This window comes from Trifolium pratense, linkage group LG1, assembly GCF_020283565.1.
Source record: "Trifolium pratense cultivar HEN17-A07 linkage group LG1, ARS_RC_1.1, whole genome shotgun sequence".
Taxonomy (NCBI): domain Eukaryota; kingdom Viridiplantae; phylum Streptophyta; class Magnoliopsida; order Fabales; family Fabaceae; genus Trifolium; species Trifolium pratense.
In genome coordinates this window covers 34,128,019-34,143,492 of record NC_060059.1, presented here as the reverse complement: position 1 = coordinate 34,143,492, position 15,474 = coordinate 34,128,019, and the positions used below count along the sequence as shown (strand labels likewise).

At 34.8% G+C, this 15,474-nt stretch overlaps 2 protein-coding genes across 3 annotated transcripts; one reads left to right on the top strand and one right to left on the bottom strand.

Annotated features, from left to right (window-relative positions):
* Nucleotides 1-470: 470 nt before the first annotated feature.
* LOC123902663 (receptor protein kinase TMK1-like) lies at nt 471-4,628 on the top strand. Its single transcript, XM_045952442.1, has 2 exons — nt 471-2,986; nt 3,603-4,628. The coding sequence occupies exons 1-2, from the start codon at nt 736-738 to the stop codon at nt 4,136-4,138; spliced, it is 2,787 nt and encodes a 928-aa protein (XP_045808398.1). The 5' UTR covers nt 471-735; the 3' UTR covers nt 4,139-4,628.
* A 344-nt stretch (nt 4,629-4,972) lies between these two features.
* On the bottom strand, nt 4,973-15,265 carry LOC123902489 (protein VAC14 homolog). Of its 2 annotated transcripts, XM_045952238.1 has the most exons (20): nt 14,821-15,265; nt 14,609-14,722; nt 14,435-14,500; nt 12,646-12,735; nt 12,440-12,559; nt 12,266-12,294; nt 11,976-12,118; nt 11,793-11,887; nt 11,395-11,481; nt 11,138-11,245; nt 10,952-11,043; nt 10,679-10,760; nt 9,242-9,307; nt 8,203-8,318; nt 7,994-8,114; nt 6,865-7,026; nt 6,570-6,698; nt 6,288-6,356; nt 5,615-5,890; nt 4,973-5,441 (listed from the first exon to the last, which is right to left on the bottom strand). In XM_045952238.1, exons 1-20 carry the CDS (start codon nt 14,908-14,910, stop codon nt 5,343-5,345), a joined length of 2,154 nt encoding a protein of 717 aa, XP_045808194.1. In that variant the 5' UTR covers nt 14,911-15,265; the 3' UTR covers nt 4,973-5,342. The 2 variants fall into 2 exon arrangements, with proteins under 2 accessions (XP_045808194.1, XP_045808188.1); XM_045952232.1 differs by having other exon boundaries at nt 11,976-12,294; nt 14,821-15,233.
* Nucleotides 15,266-15,474: the final 209 nt, after the last annotated feature.

Below are 15,474 nucleotides of genomic sequence, written 5' to 3'. Positions count from 1 at the left end.
GTGGAATTAATTTATAAAAAATTTAAAAAATGAATTAAATACATTAATTATAATAAAATATTTCTTTTTTTTAATCATATGTACCCTATTATCATCAATTTAACTGAGGCTCATGCCCCTTTAGCTTTATTTAAAAGTTTTTTATTTTTTGAACTTTAATTTTAAGGGTCATGTTAACTTGTGCCTTAAGGGCACATGTTAAGCTACCTAAAAATAGAAATACAGTATTTAATGATACAAAGAATTTAATGTTTAGATAATTGAATACACCACAAATTCAATAAATTTTTTCCACATTTATCTTCTTAACATGTGCCCTTAAGGGCACAAGTTAACATTCTACTAATTTTAAAGTAACTTTTAGAAAGTGAGGCCAAAACAGTACCTATAAATTGGACACGTAAGCTAGATTCTCCACGTAATACCACAGTGTACTACGTACTTCAGTTTCTTTTCTTCTTCTCAACAATATGAATGACTCTTGTTCCTTTTTCTTCACCGTATCAAATCAAATTCCAATTCATTCATTCATTACCATTAAATGCATTTTTCTTCTTTTTCTTTCCCATTATTATTATTATTCTCCCAAAAAAACACATTCCCTTTTGCACCACAATCCTTATCACATCACATTCACTTTTCTCTTACACCATCATCTTCCTCTGTTTTTTAAACTCTTTCAGAAACCCATTTTCATCAGCAACAAAAAAACCCTAAATTTGAACAAAATCCTAAATGGGTTTCGGAATTTCCTACGTTCTTCACCTTATTGTGCTGTTTTCTCTTATGTTTTTTTGTGCTTGGTCTCAAGATGATGGTGCTGTGATGCAAAAGCTGAAAACTTCACTATCAAAAAATAATCTTGATTGGTCAAACAATGATTATTGCAAATGGGCGGGAGTTAATTGCAATGGAATGAATAGGGTTACTTCAATAAAACTTAACAGTTCAACTGTTCAAGGTTCTTTACCAGAAGAATTGGCGAAACTCAGTGAGTTAACTAATTTTGATTTCAGGGGAAATAGTTTATCTGGAAATGTTCCTTACATGCCAAATTCACTTCAGTATTTGCATATTAACAATAACAATTTCACTTCCATGCCAAATGATTTCTTCAATAACCTCACTAATTTGATAGAGGTAGGAATTGATTCTAACCCTTTTTCTCAATGGCAAATTCCTTCTAGTCTTAAGAATTGTTTAGCCCTACAATCTTTTTCTGCTGTCAATGTTAGTTTTGTTGGTCAAATTCCTGAATTCTTTGGTGAACAAACTTTTCCAAGCTTGACTTTTTTGAGTCTAAGTTTCAATTATCTTGAAGGTAATTTGCCTAATACTTTATCTGGTAGTTCAATACAGAAGCTTTGGGTGAATGGTCAAAAGAGTAATAATAAACTCAATGGTACACTTTCTGTTTTACAAAATATGACTTCATTGCAACAAATTTGGGTTCATGGCAATTTGTTTACTGGTCCTATACCTGATTTTTCAAATCTCGATCAATTGTTTGATGTTAGTTTGAGGGATAATAAGTTAACCGGTGTTGTTCCACCGTCTTTAACTTCCCTTCAGAGTTTGAAAGTTGTGAATTTGACAAACAATGATCTTCAAGGTTCACCTCCTAAGTTTCAAGACGGTGTTCAGGTTGATATGGATTTGGTTAGAGGGACTAATAGCTTTTGCACCAAGGTTGTTGGTCAACCATGTAGTCCACTTGTTAATGCTTTGCTTTCTGTTGCTGAAGCTTTTGGTTATCCTTTTAAACTTGCTGACAGTTGGCAAGGTAATAGCCCTTGTAATGGCAGTGTTGTTTGGGTAGGGATTACTTGTTCTCGTGGTAATATTTCTGTTATTAACTTTCAAAACATGGGTTTTTCTGGCAGTATATCTCCTAGTTTTGCAAGTCTTAGTTCTGTGACAGAGTTGCTTCTTGCTAACAATAATCTCACCGGAACTATACCTAAAGAACTTGCTAGTATGCCGGCTTTGAAATTGCTAGATGTTTCCAATAATTCATTGTATGGTCAGATACCGTCGTTTCGTGCAGGTGTGGTTGTTAAAACCAATGGGAATCCTGATATCGGAAAGGATAAACCTCACGGGTCGCCCAGCTCTAGTTCTGGAGGGGAGGATAAGAAGAAACTTGGTGTTGGAACTATTGTTGGTATTGTGATGGGGATTGTTGGCTTACTTTGTGTAGGGGTTTTGGTATTTGTTATGTATGGTAGAAGACATAATAAGCGCTACAACAATGTTCAAACTCCAAATGCAATAGTGGTACATCCTCGTCATTCTGGAGATGGAAATGCTGTGAAGATAAGTGTTGCAGCATCTGGAAGTGCTGGTGTTGTAGGAGGGACTGGTGATTTTAGTCCATCGAGTAGTGTTCAAAATGTGGAAGCTGGTAATATGGTCATATCGATTCAAGTTTTGAGAGAAGTTACAGATAATTTTAGTGAAAAGAACATATTGGGGAAGGGAGGTTTCGGCACTGTATACAAAGGAGAATTGGCCGATGGAACGAAAATTGCAGTTAAAAGGATGCAAACTGAAATGGTTGGTGACAAAGGGCTGAATGAGTTCAAATCTGAAATTGCAGTTCTTACTAAGGTTCGACATAGGCATTTGGTCGGACTTCTCGGCTATTGCTTGGAAGACAATGAGAAACTTCTTGTCTATGAATACATGCCTCAGGGGACTCTTAGTCAACATCTGTTTGACTGGAAAGATGATGGGTCAAAACCGCTCGAATGGAAGAGAAGGCTCTCCATTGCTTTAGATGTTGCTAGAGGTGTTGAATATCTTCATGGTTTGGCACATCAAATTTTCATCCACAGGGATCTGAAACCATCAAATATCTTGCTTGGGGATGATATGCGCGCTAAAGTATCCGACTTTGGGTTGGTTCGACTTGCTCCAGAAGGACAAGCCTCATTCCAGACTAGAATTGCTGGAACTTTTGGATATCTAGCACCGGAGTATGCAGGTAGTCATATATGTTAATTATATTTTGGAAATTTTTGTTGCATACCACTGTTTTCTGTTGCTTATGTTAAATATCTAGGTCTCTACTAGTGTCAGCTGAACAGGTGTTTTTTTAGTCAACATTTTTTTTTGCAACAGTTTCCAACACTTTCATATAGAAAGGAGATAGTGAATATGCAAAAACAATTTTTTTGCAACAGTTTCAAATACTATACTCTTATGAGAAATCAAAGATGACATATTGTTTTGTTAAATTTAGTTTTGGAATAAATATTGACTCGTAATTGGATTTGTTTGTAATCCTCCTAAAAGCCGATGGAGATTAGTAATTTCTATGCATTGCATAAAAATTACTAAATAGGATTCAATTTTAATACATTGTTAAATCACTTTTTTTGAATCCTTAAACAAAAATGCCCTTATCATCTTTATCCATTTTGCACGCCTTGAAATGTTCCCTCTAATTTGCTGATTGATATATACTTTTTAGTTCATTAGAAAGAATATTTGGTGCTAGCATATGATAAAAAACAAGCAATTGACATGCTAGCATATTGTAAAATTTTCTCCTTTCTTGTTGAATTCTCTAACTCATTAAAATGGTATGATGTGAACAGTAACCGGAAGAGTCACCACAAAGGTTGACGTATACAGCTTCGGTGTGATTCTTATGGAGATGATAACCGGAAGGAGAGCACTCGACAACAGCCAACCAGAGGAGAACATCCACCTTGTTACATGGTTCCGCAGGATGCTATTGAGCAATAACTCGTTCGAAAAGATCATTGATCCGACAATGGATATCGATGAGGAAGGCTTGAAGAGTTTCAAGACTATTGCAGGATTGGCCGGCAACTGTTGTGTTAGAGAGCCTAATCAACGTCCTGACATGGGACACGTAGTGAACGTACTAGCACCTCTTGTCGAGGTTTGGAAGCCGGCTGAACTTGATGCCGATGACATGTATGGGATTGACCTTGATATGAATTTGCCTGAAGCACTAAGTAGGTGGAAGAATCTTGAAGGAATGAGCAACACACTCGATGTTTCGTATTCCTCCTCGATGGTTGATAGTTGTGAGAATACACAGTCAAGTATACCGCCTCGGGCTCCTGGATTTGCTCATTCCTTTACATCTACTGATGCGCGATGATGTTTAATACCCTTTGTATTATTTTATTTTTGTAGAAAGAAGTTTAGGCGAGTTTGGTATCAGGGCTCACTAGGGCCAAGACAGTCCTCAAGGATCAAAGAGCTTTTATTATCCAGCAAAGAGGCCCTCGCCAGAGAGGTCCTTTGCTTTATGTATGGAATGAGATTCTTGTAAGTCTCATTTAATAATAAAACAATAGGGAGCCAAAACAATACAATGAAAAGAGGGTATCCTAATATTCTTTGTAGGAGTTTGTTAATGTAAAGCAATGGGATTTATCACTTTGGTGTCTTAAATTCACTTAGCAGGTGGATTTATGATTTCAAGATTTTTGGTATTACATGAAAGGTTAAATAAATTTATAATATTCTGTAATTTTATAAAAAAATTATTAGAAATGTTAAAAAAGAATTAAAGCCAAGAGGATATGGGACGGTTGTAAATTGACATGTTTGTTTAAACAGAGTTATGCTATTCCTTTTATGCACTATTGAATTGGTTGTTCATCTTTTAGAAGAGTTCAAGTAGGTGAATTATTTCTGGAGAGCTAACTTTATCTCACCCTCAATTTTTAAATAATCACACCCGTCTAAATGTTTGCATGTTTGTGATCTTGTTATTTGTACATAATTATTTGATCCTTTTGGATCTAAGATCTCCAGCTTGAAAGAGCAAGAGAAGATTGTGGACGATGGGCGTTAGTAGCTCCCAACGGTAAAGAATGAATATGCAAACACTTAAACGATAGTTTGATGATAGAATATAAATTAATTTTACATTGAAAACATAAGTGACATTTAGAGCAAATTTTCTTTTTTTAACAACACTCAATACGAAATGGAATGAAGCATAATTTACCATATATGAGAAAAGGAAAATATAATATTTCTATCTATCATATGAAGACGGCATAAGGGTGTATAATTTACCCTATACAATAAGAAACTTCACTAGATAAAATATCCCATCTAGCTCACATGGTTTTTCAACAAAAATAACAGAACCAGTGAGCATCACGTTCTACATGGTCAAAAGAATATAGCCTAGAAAACCCTCCAAGCTTCATCTTGATTCAAAAACCCAACCTTTCTAACAAATAGAATAAAACAAACTACTATGATTTACAATTTTACAAATCATACCCGACCCCATTCGAAGTCCACATGCACTGATTAGACTCGACATAGGTAGAAAAACATTAGAATTATAGTTGTAGTTGCCCTGAATTTCTCCTTGGTCTTGAAGGAGGAACATTAAGATCAGTAGACTGAGGTCTATGTGGTTCTTCCTCTTTTTGTGCCTCCTGCATATAGTGCAAATAAAGACATCAGAAAACGGAACGAATCATTAGGATGTCTGAAATCAGAAACCACTTTCTCTTCCTTGCAATATTCTCTTTAAATTTGATAAACCCTCAACTAATAATTTATATGAAACATCTTATAAACCAACATGTAGAATGAAGAGGCCAGCAACCTTTGGTAAGGAAGTGGATAAACTGCGTGATGCTCTTCGCGATTTAGTGTGTACCCTATGTTGCTGCTGCATTTGCTGAAACTGTTGTAACCTTGTAGCAAAGTTTAATCCATTATATGAGCTCCCACCATCCTCTTCTGTATGATTGTCATCAGGCATCTGAGGAACAAATTGGTAGTAATCCCCAGAAGGCATTCTATTCAGTTGCGCGCGATTGAAAGAATATGACGGCACAGCTTTTAAACGAGTTTTTAGTATCTTAAAGGCTGCACTTTGCTGCATGGTGTAAAATTAAGGGTCAAGATTTAAACAACATAACGTTAATTCCTAACTCCTACCAATAGATTATGAATGACAACATAAATACTATATGTGTGTTTAGTTACCCAGCTGATTTACGGAAACGACTAAATGTCTTGCAAAATGAAAGGGAAGGTAATATATTATATAGTTATATATTATATAGTTATATATAGACACACACACACACACACACACGACATCCCATCCTCTGAAATAAATATTATATAACTGCATTGAAATAAGAAATGTATCCATTTTAAGAATAGAGTAAACAGGGTAATAATATTGTTACCCTACCATGAAAGGATGTTGGAACATACCCCACTCTAACAAGAGAATTAATGTGCTAACAAATTTTTAATTGAGATACCTGAGGAAGCAACATCAAAAGACCATACAATGCTTTGAATAGCCATAAATATCTTCCAGGATCGAGAAGCTGCAAAATTAAAGTTCCAGTACATGAGCGAAGCCACTTAAAAATAAAATCATCCTTTACGACAACTTAAAAATATAACTATCCATTAATCGTAATTATTATAAACACAAGCATGTCCATATTAACCAAATTTTACCAGACTGAAGTACACAAATGTTATTACCAAACTTAAACATACACATCGATTAAAAATGGTCTGTTTCGATTAAGCACCTGCAATCTGAGATAAGCAAAGATTGGAGTTTCCAGCAAGCGAATCAATTTATCTAATTGGACCAAAAACTTGACATTTATATCCTCCTCTACCAGAGATTGAATAACAGCACTTGCATGTCGGTAAGTCTGTTGAGGAAGATGCAAAATTTATATTACACAAATGGGGATGTGTTATCCAAATAAAGCTAAAAATTGTTTGCTGTGTGTGTATGTGTCAGATTGCACACATGTGCTAGAGAAGGAGAGACTTAAACTTGAAACAAATTAACTTAACTGAGTTATAGATATATACCTGAGCTAAAAAGCAGAGACTTATAATTGCCATTGGAGAATGACACCAAGACGCATACAAAGAAACATACAAGTCCTTCCCGGCAGGATTTACCAGTGACTGCTTCAAAAGATCTCGAATCTCAGACAATTCTGATGATGTAAGTAAGATCAAATTCAAAGCCTGAAAGAAAAAAAATCAAATGGAAGAAAAACATATACAGTGAATACTGTTTTACTACATAGGATTGTCTGAGTTTCAGACTTGTAAAAACAAAGAAATATAACAACAAAGCAATTAAAGGCAAAAAAATATAATATTGCCAATAGTGTCCCAGGACTGTTCACCCCAAAATCATCTAGGCTAGATATATTAAAGATAAGGCATTAACTTATCTGGTTCTATAAAATTGATTGTAGCTTACAATCGAAGGTCATACAACATTATTAGGTCAAAACAAAAACTAATTTCCATCCAATAGAAGAAAGCTTCCGCATTGTAATCTTGCACTTCCAATTCTATTGAAATGCAATTTAAGTTCACTAAATCTGTTGTTGGCAATTCCTCAAAATATTATGATTTTCCCATTTAGTCCCTCATTTAAAAAAAAAAATCTCACAAGTCCTCAAATTATTTTAGCTTACCAAATATTCCCTCCATTACATTTCACCATTATTTGTTTTTATTTTTTAACGGTCCCTAAAAATATCACAACGACCTTAACAAGTCCACAATAGGATAATTTTGTTTATGAAATGCTGTCTAGTTGTATGCCACGTGTGCACTTAACAATCAAATGCAACAGAAAACTAATGAAGAGATCGTTTAGCAAACAAAATAACTTATGGATGACTCATTTTGATAAAAATTAAAATAGGGAGGACAAATGGGAAAATAGCAATATTTTGAGGGACCAAAACAATGTACTCCATCAAAAAAAATTAAAACACAAACGTTAGATGTATCTACAACATCCAACAGCTACAAAACCTTAAAAAGTTAGCCAGTTGTGTTACACAGTCAAAACCAAATCATTCCCATTAGCAAATAGCTCTATCACTGTCATCCACATAACACAACATATTTATGAAACAGCAACATGAAATTCCGATGCAGCCATTTATTTAGCTCAGGGAAAAGTCAAACAAACCTGAACCATAATTGATGCAAAATCCAAATCTGATTCTCCTTCTAATATTGTAGAAAGTTCACGGTAGACTCTCTCAGCATTCAAAAGCACACAAAGACGACGAATTATCAAAGCACCGCGCCTAGAGTTAATTGTATAGAATGAAATTTTAATAAAAGGTAATTATATAAATAGAAGAACACACGATAGGATGAAGAAAAATAGCTTACTTCTCCAAAAGAGAATTATTTAGCCTGAAATTGTGCACAAGGAAAACGACAAGATGACGGAAGTGCAGAGGATCTCTTGCAATGCATGCATGAACATCAAGAACTAAAAGAACAACCTATTTGATATTAAAGAATTCAGATGAATTAATGACAATTCATGTGAATGATTTGCAGTTTCCACAGTTAAACAATATAGCATACAAGGGAATCCTCAAAAAAATATCACCTCTTTATTCAGTCAGCACAAGATCAATGGTTAAATACCAAACCAGAGGAGCAAACAGATGAGATCTCAAGGTCACATTTCAATCAGTTAAATCAATTAGATTTGTGGTTGAATCCCTGATTGAACAGTGGCTGACCATGATAATTTTCAAACCAGAATTATAATTGGTGGCTCATGGCCCCAACTGGTTCAACCAAACAATCCAGTCCAGTTTTTACATCATGTTTAATAGTCAAGAGGGCATGTCAAGAAATCAATATAGCCTCTAACCATTTGGCCTCAACTCCATATAACAACATGGAGTGGCCAAACTCCAATAAATCAATAGGAGGACAGTCAATTTTAACATGGTCATTAGTCTGACCTCTGAAGACAATGGGAAAAATGTGTAATTTATCCTCTAAACATAAAGGCTCAAAAAAAAAATTACAAAAATATCCAAAACCATAGACATATCTCCATTACAGAAATGAGTATTTTGAGTGAAATTGATTTATTTGACATAAGAAATACAGAAAGGGTGAGAAGCCTTCCTAATTTTGGGGGGGGGAGGTTGAGGTGAGCCAATACCTGACCACTATCATCTAATATAAGAATAAGTTTGAAACCTTTGACCTATGACTAGAAATAGAAATCCCAAGCCACGCACCTACTACCACTTTCCCAAACACCATACTCGATATTTGCAACTACTTGTCACGGCATTTTAGTATGTATGGTTTTTTAAGATATTCAGAAATAAATGATTGATTTGATAAAAAATAAAAATAAAAATAAAAAAAAGAGGGGGGAGATGGTATTAGGTTAAATTACCTCATCAGATGGATCTGAAAGTGCTTTCAGTAGGGTGTCAAATATATCATTAAGGTATGTCAAAACCTGTTTCATACAAGGAATCAGTTGAGTCATCGTCACCAAAATCTCTATTATATATAGACATAAAGGAAGTATCCATATTTCAATTTAACCCAAATTGAAGTATCATTATAAATACAAGTAATGTCAAAATTAATAAGGCATATTGTAGGCGATGTCTATGGTGAACCAGCTACTAAGTGGTTCACGGTGAGCCATGAGTAAGAGCTGTTAGATTGAGTAGTTTAACTAGATCTTATCATACACCTTTCATACTGAATTTTTCTCCCAATATGAAACATAAATCAAAAATACTTCATGTTCTTGATTTGAAGAACTTGTTTTGGTTCCATCAGCATCCTCTACAACAATGTATTTCAATTCCATCGCACCCACTGACCACTACCCATAATTATCTTTTAGTTTGATGCCATACAATACTTTTCTGCCACATTGATTATTCTCTGTAAATACTATTTTCATCATGGTGCTCATCCAATCCAGTTGAAAATGCCCTTTTTCCTACTTGTTTGTTTATAACTTTGTTCTGTGAAGTGATCTTAAAAGAAAAATAATGGTCAATTCTAGGTTGAGAGCATCAATTTCTCTGATCAATGAATGAAAAGGGATAAAAAAACTGAATAATTTTCACAATAAACAAACCTTGTCGGTGAAAGTTAGGAACAGGTAATGAATGAAAAGGGATAATTTTTATCATAAACACAGTCGGTGGACCGAGGATTTTGAGTCGAAATCGCTTACTTAGAAACAAGTTCATCTTCTTTTTGTGTTGAACGACAAAACAAACAAGCAACAACCTCAAACATTATAATTAGGTTGTTGAAGTTTCTCTTATCTTAAAATTTTCTTAGGGTTATGGTAGTTGCAAATAAGGTGAAGATTTTGTGGTTTAATTTTTGCTGTAAGAGGTCAGAGATGGTAAAGAAAACAAGAGAGCCGGCTGCCATGGTTGTGTTGGAAGAGAGAAAGAGATAGAAACGTAAACATTAGGCCGAGAGAAAGAGAGTGGGTGGAGATGAGATCTTGTGGTAGTACCTACTAAAATCATATGATCTTATTTAATCTAACAAATCCTAATTGTTGTTCATGATGGTCCACCAGTGAGGGGCTTGATGAAACCCTCACTCTAGAAGCCACCCATATTGTATCCCTATAAATACAGAAATGAACGGGAGGCTAATTCAATTAATAAATTGAAGTATCTGTATGTCAAAATTTATAGGGCATAGACAATAGAATGATTCCAGAGCAAGTAATTTTAAATGGACATGCAATTGAGATCTATGATATAGACATCGAGAACAATCTTAATATAACAGCTTTAATATAGCAGCCTTAATATATCAAAATAGAAGATAAAAATAATCTAGTCACCTCAACACGATGTCTGTTTAAAAGGATTGATATCCAGTGCAAAGCTTCGATTCGAGTAGCCTCCCATTCACTAGATAGTTGCCTAACCAAGCAAACCATTCCCAAAATCACTTCACAGAATAATCAATACATACTAGAGTTGTTTAAACAAAAAGGATCCTGTGATCATTTCCCAGTAGCTTGACTGGTGCTCACCACTATAAAAATCATTTTTCAGTTAAAAGTTTTTTGAAAGTCAAACCTAGCCTTATTTCTGGGTTAGAAAAACTACACCTCCTTGCAATTGAGAGGATTGCTCCTACATCAAACGCTTCAGCTGGATCAGCATTGATTGCTTGTAGCTCTTCATTGGTTTCCCTAGCAACCTTACAAATAAGCCAGAAATTATTTCAAATTCATTGTTGTACGTGCCAGGCAACACTAAAAAATGGCTCAAAGAAGAGAAGAAAACAAACCTACCACTCTAATTTTGTCTTCTTTATCGGATATGCAAGGCAAAATAGCTCCAAGAATGTCAGCATAGTATCGAACAAGCTGGTCTCCACCAAGTTTGACAAACTCATTTATCTGTTGAAACAAAAATGCAGAGACATCATTTGAGAAAAATAATTAACAACAAAACAGTAACTGATAGTTTTGACAAGATGCTAACACTAAGCAAAACTCTGATTACAATAAGTACTTGCTTAACAAGTCAACATTGCAATGCCACTTACCCATGTGATAGCTGTTAACCTAGTAAATTCATCTGGAGAACCAGCCCTCTGTACCAGTATTGCAGCCATTTTACCATAATCTACAGACTTCAAGAGTAGCACTGCTTGAGTCAGAAAATGACAAATGAACAAATCATGTTGCTTTTGCTTCTAAATAGTACATGAAATGATGCACAGCATTGTTAATCAACACAAAATGCACAAAAACAAGAGTAATCGGAAAATAGATGAATCCCTGAACATGGGAAAACAAAAGTGGATAATAGCTGCAATTAAATCTTCCCCAGAGAACTAACAGAGAAAAACAATGACATGAAAGCATAATTGGCATCTGAATCAGCTTATCAGAGGACTTGCTACTAGCTCAAAATGTAAAAATATATTGGAAGAAACCTTACTGGGGAGTTCTTTATCTCGTGAAGAAACTCAGAAAGAGCTGAATCAGCTTGTTGACGTATTTCATGACTTGAATCGCTCAACATGTTAAACAAACCTGAGACATTTATAAATGATTAGATGGTTTACATTGATTTTGTACAAAAATGTCTCAGAAAATACTCATTCTGTATTGATACACTTACCATCAAGAAAATCAGGAAGAAAACCCAGCATATCAATATCTGGGACACTGTCCAATACAGTAATCCATCCTACCAAAAACTGGCGGACATATGGATTCAGTACATTCATGCGCTCCCTCAATAATGGTATAAATTCTTCAATACTGAATATCAAGAAATGAAAGCGGTGGGGTATGAAGCAGTGTAAGTTACATACAGAGATCCACATATCTACAAGAGTACAAGTCTCTTTGAAACACAAGATAGTCATACAAAGAAGCATATAGCTAAATAGTGAGAAGAGAGTGCACCTGAACTGATCGCTCTCGGTCACAATATCCTGTGTTAATAGATTAAAGTATAATCAATAGTTAATCTAAAAGGACTTGAATCATTAATTGATAAACCTCTGTTCAGAAATATTTATGTATGAACTCATGTAGGACTCCTAAAGGCTTGTTCAAGTTCAAGAAAACTTGTTATACCTTCACGAGTCGATCTAAGAGATGTGCAGCACTTTGTACATTGCCATCTGAATCTGCACTAAGCTTGCATAAGGCATCAAAGATCAAGTTGAAGTATACAATAAAATCTCCTCTCACAACCTATAGCATCAAAAGACCATTCGCATTGGATGATTGTATATTATCATATGGAAGCTTTAGATAGGTAAGCATAATTAACTCCTCACCTTAGCAATGTTATATAGTGCTTCACATGCATAATAACGAACTCTGCTATCTTGATCCGAGAAAGAATTTAACACTGGAGGCACAATTCTCTATCAAACAAAAGATATGTAGGTAAGAAGGAAAGTGAAAACACAAACACACATAAAACATGCTCTCACATAGCACATGTCATCACGCACACACGTGTGGAAACATATCAATTAAGCTCTCAATAAAATAGTAATGGTAATAGTACTAGAGTAGTAGTAGTAGCAGCAGCAGCAGCAGCAGCAGCAGTAATACATGCTTAAGATAAATTCAACTTAAAAGAAGATATTTTGACTAATTAATAGATATACTCTAGCTCGATAAAATTTCACACATATTTCAATTTTATCCCTTGAGGTTAATATTATTGTGTTTCTCAGCATTCATCAAAGAATATTGAATCGTACTAAAATCAGCTTAACCAAAATACACGAAGAACAGAGCTAGCATCTGACAAGAATAGCAGATTTAGACCTATTATTCCATGCAGTGAAATGCTTGCAGTTTCAGTATGCAGTAGATTTGCGAAATTCCTTGTGCTATAGATAACATGAATCTGTGATTTTCCAAAATTACTTGTGCAACAGCTAACAGATAATACAAATGATGAAGTTTTCAAATTTTCTTGTGCAATAGATAGTAGTATAAAAATACAGTTGGAGTATGTTCACCTATGACAAAAGTCACAGAATCAAAATGTTGTCAAAGATTAGAATATCTAAAATAACAAAAATACTAGATTTTGTACACCTACATGTAATACAACTGTAAAATGTAAACTTCGAGAAGCAAGCCCAAGGGAGCTTAATATAAGTTTATATGGAAAGAAGCCCAAAAACATTCTTTGATCATAGACACCAAACAATTCTATGTTCTTACTCAATAGGAGGGGGAAAACTGCTGCATATACTAAAGAAAGGATTTAATACACCATGAAAAAGTGAATTTTTCAACCCCTTGTATGAGATAAACTGGGAAGGGTATATGAAATTTTGAACCAAGATACTTATATTGTTTACTACATACAGATCACTTAAGGGTCTGTTTGGGATGGGGTTTTGGAGGGGAGGGTTTTGGGGGGCTAAGTCTATATTTTAAAGGTTAAACCCTCTCACCCTCAACAGAGTTCTTTGAGAAACCCCTCATTTTTTTTTCTCCTGATGCAACAGCAAATTAATCCAAACAATTTTGAAATGACAATAGGAAATTGACTAACTTGAGCATTAGGGGGTATGAGATGCTCAATGGAGTGCTTAATTGGCAGTTCTACCCATTAAACACCCACTCACACACATACACATGCGCGCGCGCACTTGTATATACTCTATCTGTCTCATTACAAGTGTTTCATTTGCAATATTTATCTGTCTCAAAACAATTGTCACTTTAGAATATCAATAGAGCATTAAAAATATATTTCCACTAATATATCCGTATTTAATGTATTTCAACCCATCCACTCTAACTACTCCATTTTTTTGTTGGTATTAACCCTCTGGTTCCCTGGGGAAGGGCCCCCGGTAATCCAGAGTTCGGTTGCGAGGTAAGTAAAGTCCGGCAAAAAGTTGTACACACCAGGAATCGAACTCAGGTTCCCCCGAACGATTCGTCATAGGGGGGGCTCATTAACCACTTGAGCCTAGTGTCTTGGTTATCTAACTACTCTATTTTTCTTTAAGAAACCATGCACAACCTAAATATGTCACTTTTTATGAGAGAGAGAGGGAGTATATATTGAAGTAACAAGTAAGAAACCCTCACATCAAGATGCTGAGCAGCTTCATTAGTCAGCCCAACAGTAGCAGCAGCTAAGCTTATCAACCCTCCCTTCATTAAACCAAAATAGTAACAATAATTACTATAAAATTCTCAAAGTATTAAACTGAAACATAGCAATAATCAACACAAAAATCCATAAACATAAGCTTAAACTACCTTGCGATGATTTGCTTGCGGCGAATTCGTGTATTCCGTAGTCAACAAATCGATCACAGCATTTACCTTATCATGATCCCCAGCAGAAGCAAGCTGCTTAACAATCCCCTCAACCTATATTTCCACCAATGCAATCAAAATTCACCAAAATTACAATAATCAACAAAAAAAAAAAAACCAAAAATCACAATGAAAAAGAGAAAGAACAAAACCTCAAGAGCAGCATTTTTCCGTTTCTCATAGAGCTTATCAGCAAGGTTACGTAGCACGGCCGCTGGCATAACGGAGAGAGCTTCCGCCATGGAAACAGCTTCGCAATCGAAAAATCAAAATCGAAAGTAAAATCAAATTCGCTTGCGGATCTTTTCCTGCTCGAAACGAAACATCGCGTAGAATTGATTGAAGCGAAAATGCGAATCGAGAAACAGATCTAAGAAGAATGAGAATTGGGGATTGAAATTTGTTTGTTGTTGGTTTTGTTTCAATTTTTTGTGGAGAATTTGCGTTTGTGTGAAATTATTATAGTTGAAATGGAAGTTAAATGAAATTTGGAGTTTCTTTTTTAAGATAATAATTAAGCAGTGAAATGAGTGAGCGCTTCTGTTTCTCTTCGATTAGGCTTGGATGTAAGAGAGAAGAAATCACGGAAATGTCCTTAATTTATGTTTATGTTTATTTTAGACTTAATTGCAATTTTGGTAACTTTTCTTTATTTTAGATTTTAAGTTAACTAGTATCCGGACCCGTGCCAAGCACGGGTAAAATGAGACAAAAAAATTAACATTTTAATATTAAAATTTTCATCATTCTGAAATAAAAAGGATGAAAAATGAAAAACTATAACATAAAAAAGGTAAGATCCCGTA